Source organism: Lathamus discolor, chromosome 3 (assembly GCF_037157495.1).
Source record: "Lathamus discolor isolate bLatDis1 chromosome 3, bLatDis1.hap1, whole genome shotgun sequence".
In the NCBI taxonomy this organism is placed as follows: Eukaryota; Metazoa; Chordata; class Aves; order Psittaciformes; family Psittacidae; genus Lathamus; species Lathamus discolor.
In genome coordinates this window covers 146,597,892-146,610,053 of record NC_088886.1, presented here as the reverse complement: position 1 = coordinate 146,610,053, position 12,162 = coordinate 146,597,892, and the positions used below count along the sequence as shown (strand labels likewise).

Genomic DNA, 12,162 nt, shown 5'->3' with positions numbered 1-12,162 from the left:
AGAAGAACAGACATGAGTGAGTATACCGAAACAAGAAATAAACCACTGCAAAATGAGTCGAATTGACATATTTTGGATCGGTTTACATTTTTTTTTTCCCTTTTCTTTGACCTAATATTGAAAGTGATCTTTGCATCTTTTGCTTTCTGGTCAGCAGGATATAAAATAAACCATGCTGAGACAAAATCATTTTTGTTTTGCCATTTAGCAGCTCCTGAGATGTAAAAGCACTTCAGCTCTTGTGATCCCTGCTCAGGAGGAGCAGGGGTACACTTCAAGCACAAGACAAGCAGCTCTGAGCTGCTACTTATTCTGTCAATGTACAATACTTCAGGCAATGCAGTACAGCTGCACTACTACAGAGATAATTAACAGTTGTAGTCTTACAGAAATAACACATGCCAGCAAAAGGGAAACTATTGGCTACCGTTTTCATCGTATGATCTCTTTTTAGTTAATAAAAAGCATGATTTATGGAATTATTACCTCTGTGCTCTACTTCTATGAAATAGACACTGTGTTGTAAACTATTTCACAAAAGCCATTTTAATGTGTCTGTGTCTGGGGAGAAAGGAAAAACCAAAGGATCGGTATATGAACATTGCTGGAGCCTTTAGGAGTTCCAAAGCTGGCAGTTGTACACTAATCTTGTGTGAAAAATAGAATTCCTATTACAGGCTTGAATCACCTAGGCACACACCTGAATAATGAACCAAAACACACCGCAGACAGTTAAAATTTTGCTTTTGATGTTTGTTAATGATTATTTTTATTACATCTGAAACTGTTTTCAGCCAAACAACTCAACAGTTCCCTGGACAACAATCCTAGCTTCACAGCAATTTGGCAGAGCTAAGTAGCCTGACAGTTTCTTCTGTTTCCATGCGTATCTGCCACAGTCCTGTCGACTGTAGGTTTGGACCCAAAATGCAAGTCAGGAGTTAAACTCACAAAAATGCCAAGTTTCTCATAGTGACCAAAGCTTTCCTTCTGAGTTATTCCAGTCCCTCCATCGCTCACTCCTACTCCAAAAGTTCCTTTGTAGCTCACTGTTACTTCAATGCTACTCACTCCTCTCCCTTCTGCGACAGCTCTTTTAAGAAGTGACAATTTAGCCCTAGCAACTTATTCAGAAGCAATCTCTAAAACACTAAGATGCTCCTCCATGCTGCAGGATCTCGTTTTTGCCACGCACTGCCCCCAATCCCATCAAAAGCCCCATATCAAAAACCTACCACTTCTGCACAAGATTTTTTCTTTCTCACTCAGCTTTTCACTAGAACCTGAGTTTTAATAATATGAACACGTCTTGATAATTTGCTGCCAAGTTATTTTTCCTCTATAATATGTGTATTACATGAATGTTTATGATTCGTATCCCATTCGCTATGCACCACTGTTCCCCTTAATATATGACGGACAGACAGAGACATGACCTTGAAAGAGAACCTGTATGGCAGTGAAGCTTATCGTTGTGTAATGTTATATACTGAAGGGGTACAGGCTGAATAAATGTGAGGACTAAGTAACGTCAAATAAATTGTCCACAACTAGAGCTAAGTGACAAAACACATTCTCAGACTACTTTTTTAAGTAAACCACTTTGTGATTAATAAAGAGGCACTTTTCTGGCCAAGTTATCTACTAAATGTAATACAGATTTACAAGTTGTTTTGTTCCAGTTTTTCCTTCACAGTTGCTGTATGCAATGACTACATTACTCTCTGGAGAAAAAAAGAGACCTGCCTAATGATATTCACAATGATATCCAACTATATTAAAATCACTCAATCCAAAACCACTTGTATGAATAACTACACATTCCAGAGCATTAATAATATTTAAGAAAAAAAAAAAAGATATAAAGATACAGTAATGAAGAATAGGAACATCACTTTTAGCATTTTGTAGCACTGACTGAAGTCCAACATCAATAGTAAAGCACCTTGGGCATCAGATGAATGAAGTTATTAGTGGCCTCTCTGCAGGCTATGAGAGTACAGTTCAGGCTATTAGATCTGTTCTCCCATTAGTGAGAATTGGCAGCTAATGAAAATATAACACTTTATATCAAATGATAGTCTCCTCTGTTGTTTTCGATTTGCAAGGCTTCACAACACTGGCAGGGTGCCACAAATCCTTCAGAGTTGAAAGATTTCTGAGCTGACATTTACATCTTCATTATAGATTCTAAAGTAGTAGTAAGACTTTTCACTCAAAATAGAGTAAGATGCTGAACCGCAAGATTGCAAAGTGAAACATTTCACCTAATGTAGGATTTCATTTCCCCCGCAACCTCATCAGTGCAGAATACTTAGGACATGATATCTGGTGTGGCGCTGCCCCCCAGCCAAAAGGGATTGTCAGCTTCTGCTCAACCTTTGCTAAAGTGCTCTCCAGGTAATAGTTTTCCTTGCTGCCCATCAACATGAGCCAAAAATCTCATACAAGAGATTTTACTTTAATGTCTTTCAACTTCCCCCCCCCCAAACTGGGATGCTCCCAGGCAGCATAAACTACTAAATGGACCAAATCTGCTAAACTGACTCATGCCAGCTTACAGGGCCACCTCGTCTGTCTCCTGGCAGCCACACGGCAAAGCAAAACTTTGTGTAAAATACTCCCAAGATACTACAGTGTAACTTGCTTTTTAAACTTACCATTGGAGGAGGCCCTACCTGAGGCAATATGCCTCCGGCAATCTATCGCAGCACTCAGAGTCCTTACAATCCCCGCATTCAGCCTAAATTTCCCTTGTTACACGCTTAAAAATCTTTCCTTTCTATACAACTCCCGAGGGACAGGAAGAGCAGTTTGTCTTCTTCATACATCTTTATGGCAGCTGTTTACATGTGAAAATTACAGGCATGTCTCCGCAGATTTCTCAATTAAACAGCTCACTTATTTCTGTCTGTTCTCATAAAAGGTGTTTCTATACCCCTGTTGCCACCTTTCTCACTCCCTCACTCAATCCTCTGAAATTCATCTGCATAAGTTATCTTAGCTACTTATTATTACACCACCACTTGTAAACCCATTACTCTAGCCTACAGTAAAACAATTCCCACTTACTGCATTTTATCTGTGAGCAATTTTAATTAAAATTCAGTGGCATTTCAACAAGGAAAACATTTAGCTATTTGGATAGTAAATGCTTAAGAGTGTTTTGTAATGCAGAGAAATAAACAAATACAATACACAGGGACCGTAGCAATCCGATTTACGACAAAGAAACATTCCTAATCTAGTTTTCTGCAGAATCATATAGATCAGTCACAGATTTTCTTGCACAGCAACGACTTGTGGTCCAATGATCACAGATTTATCATTTACAAGGCAAGGGAAAGACATGCCAGGAAAGTACCTTTAAAAGCCATGTAGGTATGAAAAGGTGTTTTCATGCGCCACATCTGATAACTTTTCTTTTTGACAATCTAATTGGATCATCTGTAAAGCAGTTATCCTGATTCAGAAACCACTGAAGCTTTCCTTAACCATTCAAGTGTAAGCCCCTGCTGTTCCTTATTGGATCACAACTAATACTTTAACTAGGGACATATGTACTGTCTTTAGCTTTCTCTTTTTGTCCACTAATCCTTGCCAGTATAGATGCAGCACTCAAGCATCCTCTGTTCAGTATCTGTACAGGGCTTACTACAGAAAAAAGTTACAAAATGCACTGTGTTATCCTTAATCCACTCTTAGTGTCAATAATTCTGTCAAGTATTTCCAAGTACTCACTTTTCCGTCTCCAACAGATTACGAGACTATAAAAATCTCCCTTTACTGTGCCAGGTATGAGTGCATTGTCAGCAGTTGGACTGTGCTTTTTATTAACATCCTTGCCCTGAGCAACGCAGTTGCGCCACAGCTTGACTGTGCTTAGATCAAAATCAATTTTTTAAAAGACAAATTTCCCTTACAGAAACCCTATCACTCTTAGTAGCATCCTCACTATAAAACATCTGCAATCAGAGCTGGGAGCAAAGAAATACAAAGGGCCAAAGTCACTGAGTAAATAGGATTCAACAAGAAGAGACACAAAGTCACCATTTACTCCTCAAAAAGTCTCGAGCAGATGCTCTGGCATTTACAACAACATCCTTTTTTAGTATGTATTCAACCCTGAGTTTAGCCATGAACATCAACTGTTAATCCAATCCTATTAAGAGGATATTAAGAATCCCTGCCATTAAATCCCCTTTTTTTTCCCATCTGGGACTTGGCAAAGACAAATGAAATAAACTTAGTTCCACAATCTAAAAGTACTGATACAACAGTCTGTAAAAGGCAGTTTGTCTTCTGCACACACCAAGGCCTGCACAAAGAGACAGGAAGCTTCAGCTCAGTGAAATGCTGAGTACCCGTGGTGGGTTGACCCTGGCTGTGTTCCAGGTGCTCACCAAAGCTGCTCTGTCACTCTGTTCCTCAGCTGGACAGGGGAAAGAAAATATAACAAAAGGCTCATGGGTTCAGATAAGGACACAGAGAGATCACTCGCCAATTACAGTCACAGGCAAAACAGACTTGACTGGGGAAATCAGTTTAATTTATTACCAATCAAATCTGAGTAGGGTCATGAGAAAGAACATCAAATCTTAAAACACTATCCCCCACCCATCCCTTCTTCCTGGGCTCAGCTTCACTCCCAAATTCTCTACCTCCTCCACACAAGTGGTGCAGGGTGATGAGGAATGGGGGCTACGGTCAGTTCATCGCACAATGTCTCTGCTGCTCCTTCCTCCTCAGAGGAGGACTCTTCACACTCTGCACTGTAGGATCCCTCCCACAGCAGACAGTGTCCATGGACTTCACCAATTTGAGTCCTTCCCACAAGCTGCAGTTCTTCATGAACTGCTGCAGCGTGGGTCCCTTCCATGGGCTGCAGTCCTACAGGAACAGACAGATCCATTGTGAGTCACAGTTCCTGCCAGCAAACCCACTGCAGCATTAATGGGCTTCTCTCTCCTCAGGGTCACAGGTCCTGCCAGGAACCTGCTGCAGCACAGGCTTCGCACAGGATCGCAGCTTCCTTCATGCATCCCCCTCCTCTGACGTGGGGTTCTCCACTGGCTGCAGGTGGATATTCGCTCCACTGTAGATCTCCACGTGCTGCAGGGGCACAACCAACCTCATCATGGTCTGCACCACAGGCTGCAGGGGAACCTCTGCTCTGGCACCTGGAGCACCTCCTCCATCCTTCTGCACTGACCTGGGTGTCTGCAGGGCCGTTTCTATCACACATTCTCACTCTTATCTCTAACTGAAGTTGCTGTTGTGCAACAACTTTACCCCATTCTTAAACACATTATCCCAGAGGTGCCACCACCACACCTGATGGGCTCAGCCTTGGTGGCGTATCCATCTTGGAGCCCACTGGCACTGGTTCCATTGGACATGGAGGAAGCTTCTAACAGCTTCTCATAGAAGACACCCCTGTAGATCCCCTGCTACTGAAACTTTGCCACACAAACCCAATGAAATAGCAAGTGCCTCCATTAGCTTGGTAATATTTCATACGTATTAGGATAGGCACATGGGCTTCATATCACACTAGGTATAACAGGTTTTTATGGCCTTTTGTTTTTACAGTAACCTTTCAAAGACACAGAAATAACCAAAGTTAAAATTTGGGTTACTTTGTAATCTATCAGCTACATTCGGTGTATTACAGAAGCTCCATGGCATTCTAATTTGCCCACCACTTCAGAGGTAAAATAGACTCTTCTAAGCACTAGAATAAATCTGTTGCTTGCCAGTGAAGCTCAGTATGCAACCTTTGATATATGTTCTCAGATCCTTAGCACCAGAAAGCCTACGGTCTTTTTTATAGCAGGTCTTCCCCTTAACTGTTCATTAACCCAACTCAGTGAACTAGACTTCAGCCTGGGCCACCAAACTATATCTTTCTCTCAGTATCATCTAAATTATGGTTTGCAATACAGTACTTATTTTTAAACAGGTTAGTAAGCAAACATGTTGACGTTCTCACTTCCTATTAACATTACTGTTTGTGAAACTAACACTGAAAAACCTCCAAGCATACTGAATGGGTTTGGCTACCATCCACATACCTCACAACAAAGAATTTATCAATGAACAATGGCGGAGACAAAGAAGTATCGGTCTCCCTTTCTTGATGAGGAATTAAGGTGCACAGAAATGAAGTCCAAGACTTTTAAGATCAGAAGCCAAAAAATCAGTTCCAAAAAGTCAGAATTCTGGGATACTCAAATCGAGAATGAAGGACACGAAAAGATTAAGAAGCTCATGTAGCCAAATACCTGCTTCGCTTTGAAACATTCGGCTAGAGAGCCTAGGCTTTAAGGGTGCTTTGAAATCTTGGTCCAACTGATTTGTGTCATTTGGCAGCATTTTTGTCAGCATGAGAAAATAAATCTTAGTGTCTCAGACTGGTGATTTCTTCTTCTGAATACCATTTTGCTTATATTACCTACACATCTCTGACTGCTCATGACTCTCAGCTCAGTCTATCCTCCAAAAATCCAACAGATGTAACAGAGAAAAAGCAAGTGCAAACTGTGAGAAAAGTAAAGCAGCATTGTGGAATTTCCTCAGCTAATTGATTTTCTGTCTGTGTTAACAAGACTATAATTTATACTATCATTTATGAAGGCAACATATGCAGGATATCCAGAAGATCACCACCCATGACTACTTGAAAGAGCTTTTCACGCTAAGTCATTTCATGCATATTCATAACTTGATTAAAGTCTCAACATTGTAAACTTGTTAGAAACCAAATACGCACAGATTCAGCTTTTAGTCACTTAAAGCAGAGTCTGAATAGGGCACACACAAGATGCAAGCATTAGTCAATATTGTGCGCTCACACGTGTGTAATATATATATACGTTAGCCTGCAGATAAACATTTATTCCCAAGGGAGACTGCTAATGAGACTCTGCCAATTACTCTGAATGACACTTATATTTGAATCACATCACACTCATTGAAGAACTCCAGGTTTGCTGAAGTGATCCTTGAAAGCCTGTCTTTTTAGTCAATTAAGACAGCTCTAGAAACATAGGCTGTTGACAAGTCATTGGGCTAAATATACAACACATGCAAATCCTTCTGTTTTCCTACCAAGAAAACAAAACTTCTGAAACAGATGATAATGTTCTCCTTGTAGGAGATAACAAAATATATGTTCTGTTTAAGGTAAGAAACTAAGGCACCCCTACTGATAATTACAGGCTCACTCAGAGCTACTACTCAATGAACTGTTTCTAGGACAGATAAAGAACACTGTTTTAAGGACATCACTCCTGTGTAAAAATACCAGACTTGCTCACAAAAGTATTGTCTTAACTGCATAAAACCAAGTCACCCAAAGCAATTTGCTTTCATCACTCATTCAGTTAGTGACAAATACCACAGTCTGAAAGACTGGCCATATTTAACATGTTTTAGCATTAACTGGGCATCTTAGGATGCTCCTGGTCATAGGAAAAAGTACCAAATGAAGAAAACACAGATGAAAGACCTTAATTCAATCATTCTTCAAAGTATTGTTTGATTTTTTCCTATAAACAGAGTACATGCCCACAGCTGGCTTCAAACAATAGACTATTTCTACTTCTGAGACCTTACATGAAAAACTTTACTTTAAAAAAATCCAGTTCTGTACTCACAGATATTTCTTAATAAATAAAAATCTAAGCAAACAAAATATATTTGACAATGTAGTAAGACTGTAATCGTCAAATTATACCATGAGAATTTTCTTTGCCTGGTGGGCAACAGACCATCTATGCTCATTAGGATCGCTTCAGCCCAGTCAAAAGGTGTAAGGCTATATATTTTGATAACTAAAAAGGACTTTGTTAATGTTAATAACATGGGAAAAACTGTAGGAGCAAAAAAGAAATATATCTTCTTTACAGTTTGTAACTTGTGCCTTGAGAGCTATTGTGCTGAAGTACCCAAAGAATATCTATTTATCTTCCCACTAAAGTCTGCATTAAGTGTGGTTTTGAGGGCAACCTGTTGCAATTATCTTTTGGCTGTTATTTGGTGGTTTGGGGATTTTTTAACTCCTGCTTCTGACTTTCAGGGGCAGCTGTAGTTCTAATAAATCTCTCCTAACTAATCCCTCCTTCGATATTACTATATCCTGAAAGCTAAAGTGCCCTTCGGCACAGATGTTTGTAAATGCACAGAAGTTTGAGTTGCTGAATTTCAATAGCTAAACTGGTCTTTAATTAGGAAGCAAACACTTAGCAGTTGTTAAGAGCATATCATCTAGAACATCTAGAGTCAGTTGTTATCATTATCCTCCCTGAATGTCTGTTGAATTCATCCAAACCCATGAGCAACCATCGAAAATGTGTGTTATTTATAATGGTGTACATTTGCATGATAGAAGAGATCTTAAATAATAATTGTAGATTTTTGCTTTTGGTGGAATGACTAAAGTTGATAATTATAGCAACTGGAGGAAAAAAAAAGGTTGCCATTCTTAAGTATAGACAATATGGCTGTTGAGGTAAAATACATTCAAAGCGGCAATACCTTTAATTTCAGCAATCATCGACATAAATTCTTACACCTCCATTTTTATGAAATGGCATTTAGCACCAAGCAAAACTACAACATGGAATATGCACCTTTTTTACTTTTGCATTTTATGGTACAAAATATGCCACTATATTATTCTGAGTTATATTAATCAGTAGGTCAAAGCTAAAAAGACGTCTGGGAGGCACAGATGGTTCAGGATTGCAAATAGCTCTGGATCCATTATCTTCAAGGTCAGACTTTTAACACGACAAAGGTTAGTAGTGACCCAAAGTCATCAACACCTTTTCAGTCCAGCTCCTGGCGGACAAACACCTACATCTCAGCTGGCATTCACAACAGAGATGATCTTAGACCTAGCCCCAACCCATTGCTGTTAATAACATTCCTTTCCAAGGGAGGTGGAAACTTTACAGCCTTCTCACTCCTAGAAATCAGTTCTGCAACAGAGCTATTGAGCTTACATTGCTGCTGCCTGGATTCCAGTCCCAGAGCTTCCAAATTCAACAGCAATTGTTCATTATTGAAAAGATATTTCAATTAACACTCCATAGAAATCCTTGCCCTGGCTGCCCACAAAACCACAGAAAAGACAGTATTTAAACCTCTCTAACATAAAAGTTTCAAAATATGAGTTACTGCCTCTTTAGAAAAAGTGAGAGAAATGTTGAATACTATTTCAGTGGCAAAAGATTGATGTTAAGATTATCTGAATAGAAAAGCTATTCTTTAAGCCTACCTAGAGATTATATTCTTGCAACCATTACAGGCAAGTGAAGTGCAATTCTTCCTGAAACTAAATCCCAACCTGAATTTAGAATACTACTGTGTTCAGTACTTTTAGATGGCAATTAATTCTTTAAATGACTTATTGCAATGTCACGATTATTCCCCAGAATTCCAAAAAGGCAGGAACTGAGTTATGTGAAAACATGAAAAGTGCTTGCAGAGGCATTTGCCATCATGGTGACTCTACCAAAAGCTTTTCCTCCCTGTTGATTTTAGAACCACAGCATGAAGAACAGTGATAATTACAGAATTATTTGGAGAGAAAATTAAGAGATAAAACAAGCATAACCAAGAAATTACTGCTTATAATGGGTCATTATTTACATATCATGGTAATAATCCACATGAAGACCCCTCTTACTAGATGGTGTAATTGATGAATTATACATGAGTTTATCATAAAGAGCAAGGTTCTGATGCAGCATCAGATTCTGAGGTCTTTGCTCACCCTGTAATTTCACATACTCAAAAAAAAGAAAGAGTTCTGTTGAGAGGAACAGGTCTATTTCCAAAGTAAGATGCAACTGAATTGAAAGGTATGAAATGTACCTTACAGGTTGTTGAAGGTATCAAAGTTTATCCCAAAATGAAGCGGGTTACACTTACCAAACAGGTTACAAATCAAAAGACTTGCATCAATATTCAGGTGGGATGAGCACTGAGGAAAAACTCAAACACCAGTAAATTGGGCAAGTTACTCAATAACCATGAGAGGTTCAGAAAGGAATCGCACCAAAGCATTCCAATAACACCGGCTGTAAGTCAATGTCACAGCTAACGAACGCCCCGTACTATTACTGCCTGCACCTGCGACCAACAGCATCTATCGGTGAGCAGACAACCAAACAGGAGCACAATCTGATCTGGTTTCTGTGGTACGTCTGAGAGATCACAAAGATTGAGATTATTCAAGCATTAAATAGCTGAAATACAAACTTATAGGAAGAGTGGAACTTCTCATTGTTCAACCATAAACTGCCAGAAAGAAGAAACAGGTACAGCCCTGAAAAGAAACAGGAAGCCTGCCTGTAATACACAGAGCAAAACAATACATAGCTGCTATCTCCTACAAAAGGCAAACAGAAAGTGTTCGCGCAGCAACAGCTGCACGTCTTTCAGCAACCAGACTCCCTTGACTTTCCTCCCTACATACCAGGGTACGGATATGCTTCTCAAACCCAGCTGAGATCCTCCGCATCTCCCGTTCAGTCCCAGACACTTCCCCGGCTCGCAGCACGGAGGTTCTCCCGCGAAGGGTGCCTGCCCCGGCTCACTGCGGGCTCTCGCTGCCGAGGAGCACCAAGAGCCTTAGCAAATGAGACCGTACAGCGCAAAACTACACCGCTCCAAGCAAAACCAATAGCAGGCTTGGGGTGCCCTTTCGGTTGGATGCTTTTTGCACACTTCTCCCACAAACAGCAGTTTCTCCGACAAAAATTGCCCTCAAATCTCCTGCAAAATCTCAGGGCGGGGAGTGCTCCCCGCTGCTCCTACAGTGACTCCCCCGGGGAAAGACTCCCGCACCCGAACGGCGGCATCTCCCCCCGTCTCATGGCACCCGAAGGGGCCGCTGCTAGCAGGGTTTCTCCCTTTAGGGATACGGGGCCATTAACCGCCGTGAACCGGCCAACCCCGCGCCCCCACACACACTTCCCCTGCCCGGCGATCCGACACCGCGACCGGGTGCGAGGAAGGACTCGGATGCCTAAAGTTGAGGCATCCTCGGAGGCTCTCGCTGGTACCACTCCGGCTGGAGCCGCCGCTCCCTCCACCCCATCTCCCCCCTGGTACTCACACGAAGACCCCGAAGAGCAGGGCACGAATGCCGATCTCGATCGCCAGCTCCCGCATGGTGTGTCCCGGCGGGCAGCCCCGCGGTGCCGCCTCTCATTCCCCGCTCGGGGCGGGGGCAAGCGGGGCCGCTCCAGCCGCTTCACGCCGCCCGCCCGCAGCCCGCCCTGCTGCCCGGAGCCGTGCGGAGCCCCCGGAGAAGCAGCCCGGGCCCCTCCATCCCTCTTCAGCCTCACGGAGGCGGCGCGGCCGGGCTGTGCGGGGAGCGGCGCTACCGCCGGGCTGACGCGGCCGCGGCACGGGGGGAGGGTCCCGGTGAGTAACGCGGTGTCTCCCCGCGCGGGGGACGGGAGATCCTGGGGATTTCCTTTCCTTTCCCCTCCTTCCCTGCTCTTCCCTCCTCTCCCCTCCTCTCCCCGCCCCTGCCGTCGAGCCGCTGCCGCCCGGCCCCCTCCCGGGGCATCCATGCGGCGCTCCGCCTGGGTCCCGCTGACCCGGGCAGCCCTCTGTAGGGGGGAGCCTGGGCTGGTGCCCCCTCCTGAAAAAGCGCTTTTTCATGTCTTATTTAATGCATCAATCCCTGCTCTCGGCTGCAAAGAAATGAACGCCGCTGCCCGTCAGTGGGAAGGGCTGGCCTTCCAGACCTCATGGGTACAGTACAACTCCGGTGAGGAGCCGGGCTGGCGTCTCAAGTGTTTCTCGCTTCGCTCCCGAAAAGATAGAGCTAAAAAATATCAGCTGTGTGGTGGAGAGGCAGGACCACCATAGGCACAGCTGGCATTAGCTGTTCATAAAGAGCTGGTTGGTTGAGCAATGGGCAGTTACATACAAGACCACCCGTGCTGACACCGAGGTGGGTACATTTAATCTTTGTGTGAAGGACTTGGAATGTTTGGATACTTTCAGCAGTATGTGTGTAACTGGCTATCCACCCATTTAGCCATTCGTGCCACTTGAAACTTACTGCTAATGCAAATAAATCCGCATGGCGCTCCTGCTTCACACGGTCAGATTCTACCCATTATGGGATATTATAGC

General features: G+C 42.7%; 1 protein-coding gene across 2 annotated transcripts in view; it reads right to left on the bottom strand.

Annotated features, from left to right (window-relative positions):
• PLPP4 (phospholipid phosphatase 4) overlaps positions 1 to 11,488 on the bottom strand; it is a 61,833-nt gene extending 50,345 nt beyond the window's left edge. For both annotated transcript variants that reach the window (XR_010611327.1, XM_065672958.1), the window contains exon 1: positions 11,129 to 11,488. Coding sequence is in view for 1 of the 2 variants with exons in the window: in XM_065672958.1 (XP_065529030.1) it covers positions 11,129 to 11,184 (56 nt within the window). In the remaining variant the exon portion in view is untranslated. The remainder of the gene's footprint in view (positions 1 to 11,128) is intronic.
• Positions 11,489 to 12,162: the final 674 nt, after the last annotated feature.